The sequence below is a fragment of the Peromyscus maniculatus genome, chromosome 18 (genome assembly GCF_049852395.1).
Source record: "Peromyscus maniculatus bairdii isolate BWxNUB_F1_BW_parent chromosome 18, HU_Pman_BW_mat_3.1, whole genome shotgun sequence".
Taxonomy (NCBI): Eukaryota; Metazoa; Chordata; class Mammalia; order Rodentia; family Cricetidae; genus Peromyscus; species Peromyscus maniculatus.
The window spans coordinates 19,851,337-19,865,131 of NC_134869.1; the positions used below are offsets into that span (position 1 = coordinate 19,851,337).

The following is a 13,795-nucleotide window of genomic DNA, read 5'->3' on the forward strand; positions in this document are numbered from 1 at the left end:
CAGAAAGTGGGAGTCTACGGTCTAGCCTCAGGTCCTTGAGGACAAAACTGAAACAAAAAGTTGGTTTGTTCTTAGAAGACATCAGAACTTTTTTTTTGTCTTCCTTTCATTATTTTTAAAAAATAACTTTGAATTCTCTAAGATCCCATCCTCTCAGCCATTCTCCAGCTCTGCCTTTCTCCTTTAAACATGTCATTGCCATCTTAGATTTAGGAGGAGGGAAGGCTGTGAGAGATACATGGATGGATGGACAGACAGACAGACAGACATAAATAATATGATAATTTAAGGGATCTGGAGTATGGCAAGAGAGCAAAAGCACTTATCACCAACCCTGATGACCTGAGTTCAGTCCTTTGGATCCACATAATTGGAGGAAAAACCGGGTTGCCACAGGTTGCCCTCTGACCTTCACAGTGCTCTGGCATGCGCACACACTAAATAAATAAACAGATATCGATAAACTGTCTTGGGCTTTGTCAAGCCTCACACATATAGGCAAGCACTCTAGCACTAAACTTCACTCTTAGCCCTAGGATACCTGTGTCTCTTAGGTCATATTCAATTGAATTATGCTTACTAAGAAATAAGAAACCGCCAGGTGTTGGTGGCGCACACCTTTAATCCCAGCACTCGGGAGGCAGAGCCAGGCGGTTCTCTGTGAGTTTGAGGCCAGCCTGGTCTACAAAGCGAGTTCCAGGAAAGGTGCAAAGCTACACAGAGAAACCCTGTCTCGAAAAACCAAAATAAATAAATAAATAAATAAATAAATAAATAAATAAATAAATCCTATTTTAAAAAAAGAAATAAGAAACCATACGTGGCTCTATTTTCATTGACAGAGAACTAATTGTCTTTAGGGGATATGTAATGTCTAAAGTATGTCTAGTCGTATGATGTAGTCTATGTAATGATAACTCAAACTTCAGTCTATGTAATGATAACTCAAAATGCATGGGGTTTTCATCTGAAAATTGTATTATTTCTTTGCGGTGATTACATTCCAAATTCTCTCTCTAGCTATCTTCCCTGTAGGACTCTGCTGTTTGCTATGATCACCCTCTGTGTGATAGAACACGTAACCTATTCCGCTTGTCTAACTGTAACATTGTATCTGTAAGCAGTCTCTTCCCAGTCCCTCATCTCCTGGCCTCTTTCATCTAATCCTATGAACTCGGATTTTTTAAGAATTCCGTATATGAATGAACACACACATCTGTTTTCCCATGCCTGGCTCATTTCACATAACATTAGTGTCTCTGGGCGCTTCCATGTTGCTACCACCTTTGACAGTCTTTCCGGTTCATTAGATAAGTTGAAAGTTGACTAGTTAATCCAAGACTGCTTCCTTATTACAGAGAGTAGATGGAGTCAAAACATATAGACGCATTCGATATGGCAGGCACCTGAGTTCTCAGCATTAATTATAACAGTACCTCCAGGGAAATGCCATTTAGGAAGGGAGGGGTCCTATTTGCATGTTTTGTGCATTGTGGCTCTTAACAGTCAGCATTTCCGGGGCCAGAGAGATGGCTCAGAGGTTAAGAGCGCGCACTGCTCTTGCAGAGGACCTGAATTTGACGCTTCAGCCAATTAGGCAGCTCTCAGTTGCCTCTAACCTCACTTTCACGGAATCCGATGCTCCTGGCTTCCTCAATCTCTTGCATTCACATCTGCATACCCACACACAGACACACTTACATTCCCAGAATTAAGATTAAGTCTTAAAAAATTATTTTAGGGGTTGGAGAGATGGCTCAGCAGCTAAGAGCTCTGACTACAGGGCTGGAGAGATGGCTCAGAGGTTAAGAGCACTGGCTGCTCTTCCAAAGGTCCCGAGTTCAATTCCCAGCAACCACATGATGGCTCACAACCATCTCTAGTGCGAACTGATGCCCTCTTCTGGCATAAAATCATAGGGCACTCATATACATAAAATAAATAAATACATATAAATTTTAAAAAAAATGTCATTTGGTAGTTGACCACCTACCTAGACGCTGCTTGGAGCCACGGGAGTTGCCAGGTTCCTTCACATCTGAACATGCGCAGTTCTCCAGTCTGGCTTGAGAGCCTTGTTGTCCTCACAGCCACAGGTTCTTCTTGATTTCAGGGCAAACAGCTGAACCGGTGTCAACAAGAGGGCCGACTGGATGCCCCAGCCCAGCTGGCTGTTTGTCAAGCACTGATTCATTCGACAAACACGGAGGTTCTGTTGAGGAAACAGTCTGAGTGAGCAGGCAGGTGGCCCCATTAGCCAAGAGCCTCCTCTCCAGGGAGGCTTCCCAATGTGGAGGGAGCAAATGTAACACAAACACTGGCCACACAGAGCCGAATAAGCGCCTCGAAGGAGGCGATTGCAAATCCGGGGTGCAGCACCAAGGACGTGATCGGTTCCAGCTGTTTGTGAGTTGTGGGCGGGGCTTGCCGGACAAGCCCGGGTTAGGCTTGTGCCTTGGAAGGTGAGCTGGGATGGGGGCATGGGAGGCCGTGCCATGCTGGGGAGCCAGCACAGACAGGGGGGACGTGCACGAAGTGTTCAGGGCTGGGTGCTCACCAGATACATGGAAGAAGATGAAGGTGGACACCTAGACCTCGGTAAAGATCTCGGCTCTGCGTCTTCGAGCCGTAGCCACAGTTATCTGATGCCTCCCGTGTTCGGATGCATACAGTGGAGCCCGTGACAGCTGCTTGTGGACCCGTGAGGACTCAAGCAGTGTGTGTCCCACCCACTCCAGCCTTATTCCAGCAGTTGTACAGAGGTGTGCTCCGGGTCTCACACCATGGAAGGCTGTGCTGTGGGGTGTGTGTAAGGCATGGAGACCCTGCCGGGACCTTGAGGTCCTGGATGCTGAAGGACTGGGGACAGGTGCTGTGTTTCTGTCATTCAGGAACTTGGCTTAAGCACAGATCGCTCCCAAGGGTGTTTGAGGGTAAAGGAGGGTGTGAATACATGTTACAGGAGAAAGGGGCAGGACTTCTACCTAACAGAAGGCAGGACTTGGCTGAAACAGCTGCTTCCTCCGATCTTCGTGGGGGCGCCTGTCTACAAGTAGAGCATGATTGTTCCCACCTTCCCTTGCTCACTGGCTCCCCCTGCTGACGGCCACAATCCAGGGCGCATGTGCAGCCGTGGTGGGAAAGACTCCAGACCTCCCCCCGCCCCACCGAGCCTTAAGTGAGAGCCCAGGGCCTTTCATCAGATCCTTCCCCTCGTGCTGAGTCCGGCACTAAAAGCTTCAGAACTCATTTGTTCTGTGCCCAGTGTGGCCTCCAGCGTCCTCTGATGGGAACTGACTGTCCACCATCCCCTGAGCGGAGCTGTGAGCCTTTCTCTCAGGATGGCTCTGAGTGCCAGCGCCTGGGGAGGTGAGGGCCAGGCACCAGGTACTCTACTGGCTTCCTTTCCCAGACTTGCTTGAGTTCAAGGTACATGGGTGTCCGGAGGCTCTTCCTAGAAGCAGTTTCTGTGGGTGTTGTCCGTGAGCCTCTGCGGGCAGGCCCAGGCTGGTCCTCACCGGAAGTCGGTGCTCTGTCTAAGGTGGTGAGTTTTTCTCACTGTCACGTTGCCTGCTTACCCTTCTGGGGACAGTCATCTCCCTCACTCGGACATCAGTCTTGTGTACGTCTCGCACACAGTAAATCTTTACCAGGTCAGATGAATCTCTTCACAGATTGGTTTGTGTGAATTCGACGTGTGAGTTGTGAGCCATTTTGAAGAAATGTGTATTTTCCTGTGCATGTAATTCAAAGTAGATTAGCAGCGCTGGCTGGTAGAGGCTTAATGAGAAGATAATTATTTATAATTACAGTATCAAGTGCGTGTAAGTGCTTGAGGATGCTTGAAGAATTTGCCTTTGAGAGCCTTAAACACGGCCTCACACATCTTCTCCACAGCGTTAGTTTGTGGCGTCTGTGGAGAAAGGCTGGGGCTGTCGGAGGTGTGTGTCCCTCTAGCTGTGGTTCCAAATGGTCCCTCACTACAGAGTGACGGACAGGGCCTTCCTTCCGGGCACGAGGCAGGTGCAACTCTGACGCTCGGGAGAGTCCCCTCCCAGTGATGTAAGGGAGAGGGCAAAGTGCTAGGAGGAAAGACTAAGTGATAGTGTTTGTGCAGGGCCAGTGCTGGACACAGTGCTCTTGGTTGCCAGATGGGGGCGAGCAGAAGCAATGTCCTTGTCCAAGCAAACTGGAAACAAACACCGGACAGAGGTACTTCCCTAATAAGACGTCCTTCTGGGTGCCGCATGACGATCCTCAGGATTATTGGCTTGGGGCGTGTGGGGAGAGATTGGCCTTCTTCCAGAGAATGAAGCTATCAGGTCCTCTGAGCAGGTGTTCATGTGAAGGCAGCCATATGTGTCTAGGAACAGGTGACGGGAGGCTTGCCAAGGCTTCAGTTGGTTTTGGTTTCGTTTTTGTTGTTGTTGTTGCTGCTGGTGATGGTTATGGTTGTGGTGATGATGGTGTGTTGGTGGTGGTGGTTGTGGTTGTCATGGTGGTGGTGGGGTGGGGTGGTTGTGGTTGTGGTGGTGGTGGTGGTTGTGATGGTGATGGGGGGTGTGGTGGTGGTGGTGGTGGTGGTTGTGGTGGTGGTTGTGGTTGTGGTTGTCATGGTGGTGGTGGGGTGTGGTGGTGGTTGTGGTTGTGATGGTGGTGGTGGTGGTTGTGGTGGTGATGGGGGTGTGGTTGTGGTGGTGGTGGTGGTAATGGAGATGGTGGTGGTGTGGTGTGGTGGTTGTGGTTGTGGTGGCTTTGTTTTTTTTTTTTTTTAGTGCATTGGCTCCATTAGCAAGAAAGCCAAGTGTAGCCAGCAGCGGTGATGCACGCCTTTAATCCCAGCACTCAGGAGGCAGAGCCGAGTGGATCTCTGAGTTCGAGGCCAGCCTGGCCTACAGACAGCCAGGGCTACACAGAGAAACCATCTTGAGGGTGGGATTGGGGGCCAAGTGCTTGGCATTTGTCTAGCTAAGTTCCCTAAGTGCCACGCTCACGGCCTCACTGGACAGTTTTCAAGTGTATGTCAAGCCAGGTGACCTAGTACAGAATGCTTTACAAGTGGAGCAGAGGGAGAGCTCAGGGCCACCCACACAGCACAGCTCCCCCATCCCTCAGGAGAATCACCCTGCACAGGAGAGGAACCCTGCCCTCCCTCCAGGCCTGCACTGGGTGCCATTCCAGATGCCAGGCCCTCACTTACAGGGCATGTAGACACTCCTAAATCTTCTTTTTCTCCCTATCCACCTCCCTCCCTGTAGCTGAAGTTTTCCTGTGTCCAGCCTGGCCTGCAGCCACTCAGACCCAAATAAACACACAGAGGCTTATATGAATTATAACTGCTCAGCCATTAGCTCAGGCTTTCCACTGACTAGCTCTTACACTTAAACTCAGTCCATTTCCGTTCATCTATATGTTGCCACATGTTCTGTGGCTTTACCTGTGTGCCATTACATGCTGCTCCCTGGACGGTGGGCTGGCGTCTCTTGACTCAGCCTTCCTCTTCCCAGAATTCTCCTCATCTGCTCTCCCTGCCTATACTTCCTGCCTGGCTACTGGCCAATCAGCATTTTATTAAACCAGTTTACAAGAGCATTATTCCACAGCACATCCCTTACGTTCCTTTCTTTCTTTTATACTTCTCATCCTTTTCTCTCGGTGACTATAAGTGTTCAGGTATTGTTGCCATAAAAGCAATAAACTTTTAGTCCTCATAAAATCATTTGGCCTAAACCACTGCTCATATTTTACGACATGGGTCCAGCCTGAGATGGGGACATGCCAGAAAGCCACACCAGGGCTCTGGCAGACCTCTTACTGGAAAAGTGACAGGTCCAGAATTGGTGATGAAGGAAAATTTTCTGACGAGATTCTCACTGAAGCTCAAGCCCACACAAGCTCAGGCAGCCATGTTAACAGCACTGCAAAGTAAGTTTTTTATTTTTTATTTTTATACAATCAACTTTGAGTATTTCATAAATCCAAGTTGAGATCCAGTTAAACTGTGTGTTATCCATGGGCTTCAAGCGACATATATTTTCTTTGTAAGCCTCAGTGTTCTCATAAAAGAGGGCTAGCGTGAAAGATATATGGGCGCTTAAGAAGCTTTAGCACTGTGCCTAATTCACACAGATGTACTCAGTCCTGTTAGGGAAACAAGCTCGAAAGGAAGAAGGCTTGGACTTCTGTCTTGCTACTGACTTAACTTCTCGGTGCCTGGTTCCCTCGTTTGCGAAATCAGTATCAATGGTAGAATCTACCTCAGAGAGTGTTTCACAGATAAGCTCCTGTATGTGTCACTGAGGTGACTTTGTCCTTCTTTGGCTTGAAGTAGGATAATGCTTCCTTGTCCCCAGGAGTCATAGAGGCGCGTAATTTGTGGAGCAAGACACCGACGACGTGTCTCTCTGGGAGACGCGTAAGGAGCTGGTGGTGAACAACTCCACAGCATCCCAGATGGTATAGGTTCCAGCACTGCTTGGGTCTTACAGCTGACTTGAGCGGCTGGAATGAGCAAGAAATAGACCTTAAAAAGAGAGAGAGAAAGAAATGGGGGGTGCAGGATGGGGGAGGCACTGAGATTTGAGCCGCTGAGATTTGACACTGTTGCCATGGCAAAGGCTTGCATATCCCGGCTGGCACACTGTAGGAACAGCCTTTACTCTAGACTGGAAACGTGGAAGTCAGCTGAGCCAAGTTAAAAACAGCCAAGACCACTAAGAGTGATGAGATGCCTGGGCCACGGGGGGGCCCCTCAAAACTCTTGGGTTCTGATCATGCTGCCCCTTGTGGCCTGGGTGTAAATCTGCACCCTTAGGTGCCCTGAAATACCCATTGTTGTAGAAGTGGCTGCCTGTCAGAAGGACCTGCCCCTTTCCTTGTGTGTCCCAATTCAGGCTACTTTTCTGTGGCAGAGGTCTCTTGTGCCTGGCCTTGGGACTAAATAGACAGTTACTAGCCGTCTGTTTTTCTGAGCTGACTAGGTATCTGCAATTCCGAGCCTCAGTCCATGTCCCTTAGGGATCTCTTAGGCCATCGTCGGTTGGTTGCTTGGTCCATGATAATGGAGCAAATCAGGAGTCCAAATAGCGTGGCCCCAGCATCCTGCTGGTGAGTCCCGCCACCACCAGCTGCACCAGAAGGTGGCAGGCAGAGGGGCAGAAAGGGAACCCGACGTGTGCAGAAGGGGCCGAGAATGAAGGGTGGCCCTACCTATAACAACCCGCTCCCAAGTGAGGAAACGTACTTCTGGGAAGCCAGCATAGCTGTGACTTTGTCCATGACAGCAGAACCACGAAGGCTTCCTCTCATGGCTGTGCCACCTCGGCACCAGCACGTGGACCCCTGGGGACCTCTGGGACAAATTACATGTTAACCATAGAGGATACACAGGAGCGCCCTGCTCCTTCTGGGTCTGTTGCCTAGGTTTCCAGGGTGTCCTTGCACATCCGTTCTCTTGCTGTAGGGACCAGAGAGGTAAACGTGCAGCAGCGAGCCTAAGTGCTGAGCCCTGAGCTCACTCCTAAGGACCACATTGTACCAGAAGTCAGAGTGGATGTGAGTTACCTTGGGACGCTGCTCAAGAGGCCTGATTCGCTGCCGAGATGACTCAGGGTCAGGTTTTGACGTCTGTCCAGGGCTTAGCCTTTTCCTCAGCCTTTGTTCCAGCACGCTGAGGGTGACAGTGGAAATGTTTCTGCCGCCGCCACCACCGGAAGAAAACACAATTAGAAATGGTATTTCACGAGGATGCTTGGTGGTCTGCCTTTTATCCAAGTAATAACGGCCAGGGCATTGTGGGAGGACGGGAAGAGTCAGCCGTCCTTTTTAAAAACAGCCACTCTTCCTGCCAAAACAATGTTACATTGGCTTGAAATTTTTTTTAATGGGATAACACAGAAGGAGCATGATAAAGAATGACCCCCTCCTAACCCCGCGTTGTAAAAATAGCCGTTGTTAATACAAAGGTGCTTGTTTTTTCTTGCACATTTTACATAAAAGTATGCTTTTAAATGAAATTGGGGAGATGGACAGAAAACACTGATGGAAGCCATTCTGTGTGCCAGGGTTCTGCAGTTCTTTGTGTGTTAGCTATTTATTCTTCACAGTGACTGGAAAATATTGCATGTGCACATGGGTGTGCGTGTGCATGTGCGTGTGTGTGTGTGCGTGTGCGTGCGCGTGTGTGCATGTGTGCATGTGCATGCACGCGTGTGCATGTGTGGAGAACTTTGGGTATCCTGCTCATTTATTCCCCCACTGTATTCCCTTGAGACAGGGGCTTTTCACTAAACCTGGCACTAGGCTAGACACCAGGAAACCCCAGTATGCCCTAGTCTCCACACGCTCCACAACACGGGTATACGCATGTGCACAGCCCTACCCTGCCTTTTTTTTGAATGGGTGCTTGGGATTTGAACTCAGGTCCTCACACTTGAACAGCAACCACCCTTACCCAGTAAGTCATCTCCCCAGCCCTTCTCTAAAGAATCTGTAAGTCCATTTTGTAGAGGAGGAGACGGAGGCAAGGAGAAGTTAAGTGGTTTTCAGAGGCTGTGCAGTCTGTAAGGAGAAGGGGTAAGATGAAGGAGTCAAATCTGCCTCCAGGGCCCTCAGTCTGGACTCTACCATTGCCAACTTCAATTTGCAGTGTGCTGTATTTCCTCATATGATGCAACATTCACCCTTGTTTCTATCTCCCCCCCCCCCTGCGCCTGCCCCATTCTGCAGATTGGGTGATAGAATCCCACGTGTGTGACTTAGTTTACCCAAAAGCATGTAGCTAGCACACATCAGTGCTGGAACAAACCCACATTCCCTCATGCACACAGTCCATATACATGTTAACTGCAGGTGATCTGGGAACCTCTGACCTCCTCCCACTAATTCTGAAAGCAAGTTGCGTCATCCAGGGGCCGGGGCCAATTCCAAGATAAGCCATGCAGGGCTGGCCGGCTTCAGCTCTCTTCCTCACGCGTACGATTTGCCTCAGTTGACCCCCAGGAAATCTGTGGGCAATGAGCAATGTATCCCTGGCCCTCAGTTATCTGCGCAATGGTCAGGCTTTATATAAAAGACCAAAATGTGCACCCCCAAACAGCTCTGCCACTCTTCAGACGTTTTTTAACTGAGATTTGCTGACAGGCAGTTAAGGCTGACAGATTTGAGCTGTAAGTGATGTTGGCTTTCCCCAACCCAGAGTCTTGAGGACATGCCAAACATTGTTACAAATTTAAAGTAAGGCAGAAGTCGGTCCGCCTCCTGGGAGTAAACAACGGTCTCTGTAGATAAGGCTGCCCCGGACCTGCAGCCTTTAAAAGAACCCAGCCCCTTGCCTTGGGACTACCTCGGTGGCTGACCAGCCCAGGGGTGTGGAGAGCTGGAGAAGGATGAGCAGGGGGTGACTTATTGACGAGTTTTTCCAGGTAAACCATCAAACATTTCTCTTCAGACATAGTCAGGGAATCCCCAAAAAAGAATGTCAGTTGTTTTATGTATTTATATAACTTTATTTGATCTTATCTGTGGATTCTAAGAGAGCAAGAGCGAGTGCTTATGGAATCATAAACAGGGTTGGGCAAAAAAAACCCAAGAATGTTGTGTAAATAGGCCAAGCCAATGGACACTGCTGGGATTCTCCTGGGGGGAAGAGTAATGTAGCCTTGACTGACAGGGCCCAGGAGTGCTTCTGCTTGCTTTAAACTTCATTTTAACAGTTTAAACACGCAAGTCCACAACGTGTTCAGATTGTAAATGTTCGTGTTTTGCATACTGGCATCTTACCTAAGTGTAAGTTACACTTCATTTAAAGATCGGAAACCCTTATTAGGATGTGTGTGTATTGTCACGCAGTGATACTCGGGTTTCTTTTTAGTTGAATCTGTTTGGAACGACCTGGGTTCTGGGAAACAGTTCTACCTGGAACTGTCAGGGCTATATGTCCAGAACACCTGAGGCTACGTTCTTTATTCTATGAATCGGTAACTTGAATGACTTCAGTGTAGACTCCTTGAAATAAAGAATGATGTCATTTTAGTGGCTCCGTTGTTGACAACCCTTTGTGAATAAAGGAAGTGCTGGCCAAGGCTGGGTACAGCGGTGACATCATCTCTCCTGCTCCACTCTCCTGCCGATGAGCAATAAGAACAGGATTAAGTAGGACCACAGGATAAAAGGGCAGCAAGAAGGCTGGCAGAATGAATCGGCTTCTCCCGGCCCTGGGGAAGCTAGGGAAGAGGCATTTGAGTGGCCCTCAGAAGCACGGTAGGATGTTGATCAGAGGTAGATGAGCAGCAGACACTGTGAGACGGTCCATAGGATGCTCACATTCTCCGCCTCCTTGCGGACTGGCTCACTTGGGATACATGGCATCCCTCAAAGTCAACTGAGGCTTCAAAGGTGAGCTGGGGCCTCGCCGTGGCTGGGAGGTGTGGTTTCAGCTGGAGGGTCTTCGGAAGTCCAAGTCTGTGCCTCGGAAGTGTGATCAGATCTGTTATCTCCTGTGACGTTCAATTCCCAGCCTCATGGCCGTACAGCCCCATGAACTGCCCTGTCTGTGGCAAATCAGCAGGTTCTAGGTTTCATCTTTGTTGCTGTTCTCATTTGGACCCGTCGCTGTTCCAGTTCGGTAATGAGCCATGGGTACATGGCTTCCAAGGGCTCTCCCGTGACCACCTCGAAGATCACCGTGTACCAGACACTCCTCCTTCCTGAGCAACCAAAGCCAAGGTTCCTCTGTCCTCTTTTTACACACATCTTGTTTTCGAGTCTCACAGTGATTTGGCGTTTACTTCCTTCCAGCCTGACTTTCGTGACCCTTCATGATGCTCTCCCACCAGAAAAATGCAACGTGGAAGGGCACCTGTGTGTAGGAAGAGGGGCGGAGAGGGAACACTAATAAATTTGTACAGATTTTGTCATATGCTGACCTTTACCTCCTGTCAGAATTGCTTCTTCCTGATGAGGCACCGGGCAGGATTTAGGACGGTGGCCGACTTCATACTCATGTTGAACGTGGTCTGTCTGGGGTCACTCAGACACTGTGAGGTCTATCTGTCTGTTTTATTCCTTAGTAACCTTTTGCTACTAGCTTACTGGTCCTTTTACAGGGTGGGAAGGGGTAACTTCCTCCAAATATTGCCTTGTCTCCTCTTGGGTAACATCAAGGCATTATTCTTATCAAGGGGATGTTAACTCAACGACTGAGATGCTCCAGTTTAGATATTGTCATTGGAGATACGGTCAGCCTCTCCAGTGGCTCATTTTTCATCCTCTGAGGACAGTGTCAGAGTAATAGGGTGAGAGGCGGCTTGGATTCAAACCCTGGCTCTGCAGCACTTTTTCTACGTGTGTGTGTGGCTTTGGCATGATCCATGCCTGGCTTGGTCATAAGGATCGAACAAGATAATCCCTGTGAACGCATCTGCACACTTGGTGTGCGGTCTGATTTTGACCTTCCCTTGTAGAGCACAAACTTCTGACCCTGACCACGATGCCCAATACTGCTTTATAGTTCTTAGTCTGGACAACCTGCAAATGTAAAAGCAGCGTCATGTTATCTTTGTGCTATCCCAGTGGTTCTCAACCTGGGAGCCCAGATCAGCTATCCTTCATATCAGATATTTACGTTATGGTCCATAACAGTAGCAAAATTACAGTTATGAAGTAGCAATGAAATAATTTTGTGGTTGGGGGTCACCACAACCTGAGGAACTGTATTTAAAGGGTCGCAGCCCTAGGAAAGGTTGAGAACCACTGTATGATCATCTGTTCGCTTGTTTTAATAATTGTGGTTGTAGTTTGGAGTTATTTGTTTCCTTATAGAGATACTGTTACATTATGCAATTATCAAAGTTAATCATGCACCATACAGTTCTATCACATCTGCTCAATGGTTCTATTTGAAAAATAATTTTCTCGATGGATGTATCTGCTAAAGTTTCTTCTTCTTCTTCTTCTTCTTCTTCTTCTTCTTCTTCTTCTTCTTCTTCTTCTCCTTCTTCTTCTTCTTCTTCTTCTTCTCCTTCTTCCTCTTCCTCCTCCTCCTCCTCCTCCTTTTTCGTTAAATGACTGGGTTCTGTATTAGAGGCACCACTCATAATGAAGCAAGCCTCCCAAATTACATGAGTACTGGAGAACCCAGAACTGACTGGGTTCCTCGTTCCATTATGCGCCTTCTACCCTGCCCCCCCCCCCCCCCGATAGCTACCACATACAGATGGCAAATGGGCTACACTGGAGATAGGATTTCACATCCAGGCAGTTACAGCACACACAGATGGAGGAAGGAATTGGGCTGACCTACCTTCTTAAGCTTGGGAGGATTAGTACAGAGTGACCATCCTGTAGACACAGGCCGTTGGACAATGTGTGTGCCCCATGTGCGTGAACAAATTCTGTCCCACTGAATGTCTCGTTTGCTTCAGGTGTCAACGTGTTTCTCGTGTCCCTGCAGGTAGAACGTCATGACATGAATACCCTCAGCCTACCCCTGAACATACGCCGAGGGGGGTCAGACACCAACCTCAACTTCGATGTCCCAGATGGTATCCTGGACTTCCACAAGGTCAAACCCAACACGGACAGCCTGAAACAAAAGATCTTAAAGGTGACGGAGCAGATCAAAATCGAGCAGACGTCCCGCGATGGGAACGTCGCCGAGTACCTGAAGCTGGTCAGCAGCGCGGACAAGCAGCAGGCCGGGCGCATCAAGCAAGTCTTCGAAAAGAAGAACCAGAAGTCGGCGCACTCCATCGCCCAGCTGCAGAAGAAGTTGGAGCAGTACCACAGAAAGCTGAGGGAGATCGAGCAGAACGGCGCCTCCAGGAGCTCCAAGGACATTTCCAAGGACAGCCTGAAGGAGATACACCACTCGCTGAAGGATGCCCACGTGAAGTCGCGAACTGCCCCCCACTGCCTGGAGAGCAGTAAGTCGAGCATGCCGGGGGTGTCCCTCACGCCCCCGGTGTTTGTCTTCAACAAGTCCAGGGAGTTTGCCAACCTGATCCGGAATAAGTTCGGCAGCGCCGACAACATCGCCCACTTGAAGAACTCCCTGGACGAGTTCAGGCCCGAGGCCGGCGCCAGGGCTTACGGGGGCAGCGCCACCATCGTGAACAAACCCAAGTACGGCAGCGATGACGAGTGCTCCAGCGGGACCTCCGGCTCGGCGGACAGCAACGGGAACCAGTCCTTCGGGGCCGGTGGGGCCGGCACGCTCGACGGCCAGGGCAAGCTGGCCATGATCCTGGAGGAGCTGAGGGAGATCAAGGACACCCAAGCCCAGCTGGCGGAGGACATCGAGGCGCTGAAGGTGCAGTTCAAGAGGGAGTATGGCTTCATCTCTCAGACCCTGCAGGAGGAGAGGTACAGGTACGTCCGTCGGGGCACCCCGCTGCGGTTCCTTTAGACACGCGAGCTACCAGCCGGAGAGGCTGTCTGCGTCTTAGAAAGTCACGTGCTAACGAACGTGTTGGCCGTAAATAGGGATGTGGGTGCAGAGGCATTTAAAAATTGATATTTCTTTCCACCCTTCGTACCTCTGAAGTTCCATCATTTCTGGCTTATGGCTGACAATTAGAGGCAGACGTTATATGCGTGGGTCTCTTAAAACGTCATTATCCAAGCTGTGACTCACGTGCACATTAAGACATTGATTCATCAGACTTCTGTGATGGTCTTATTACGCTAATTTAGAGACCTGTTTCCCTCCGTAATACCAGTCAAGTGGACCTAATTTATTGGACAACGAGGTAGTGCTTGCTACGCAGGAATGACACGTTAAGTCCAGATACTCGGC

At 49.3% G+C, this 13,795-nt stretch overlaps 1 protein-coding gene across 16 annotated transcripts in view; it reads left to right on the forward strand.

Annotated features, from left to right (window-relative positions):
• The window catches only part of Tmcc3 (transmembrane and coiled-coil domain family 3), a 286,150-nt gene that overhangs the window by 257,191 nt on the left and 15,164 nt on the right, over positions 1 to 13,795 (forward strand). For 10 of the 16 annotated variants that reach the window (XM_076554639.1, XM_076554640.1, XM_042263650.2 and 7 more), the window contains one exon: positions 12,452 to 13,368. In XM_076554639.1, coding sequence (XP_076410754.1) covers positions 12,452 to 13,368 — 917 coding nt within the window. Of the gene's footprint in view, positions 1 to 2,281; positions 2,463 to 3,927; positions 4,213 to 8,782; positions 9,423 to 9,484; positions 10,726 to 12,451; positions 13,369 to 13,795 lie in introns of those variants that run through there. The other 6 variants (XM_076554645.1, XM_076554642.1, XM_042263649.2 and 3 more) reach the window with 6 other exon arrangements.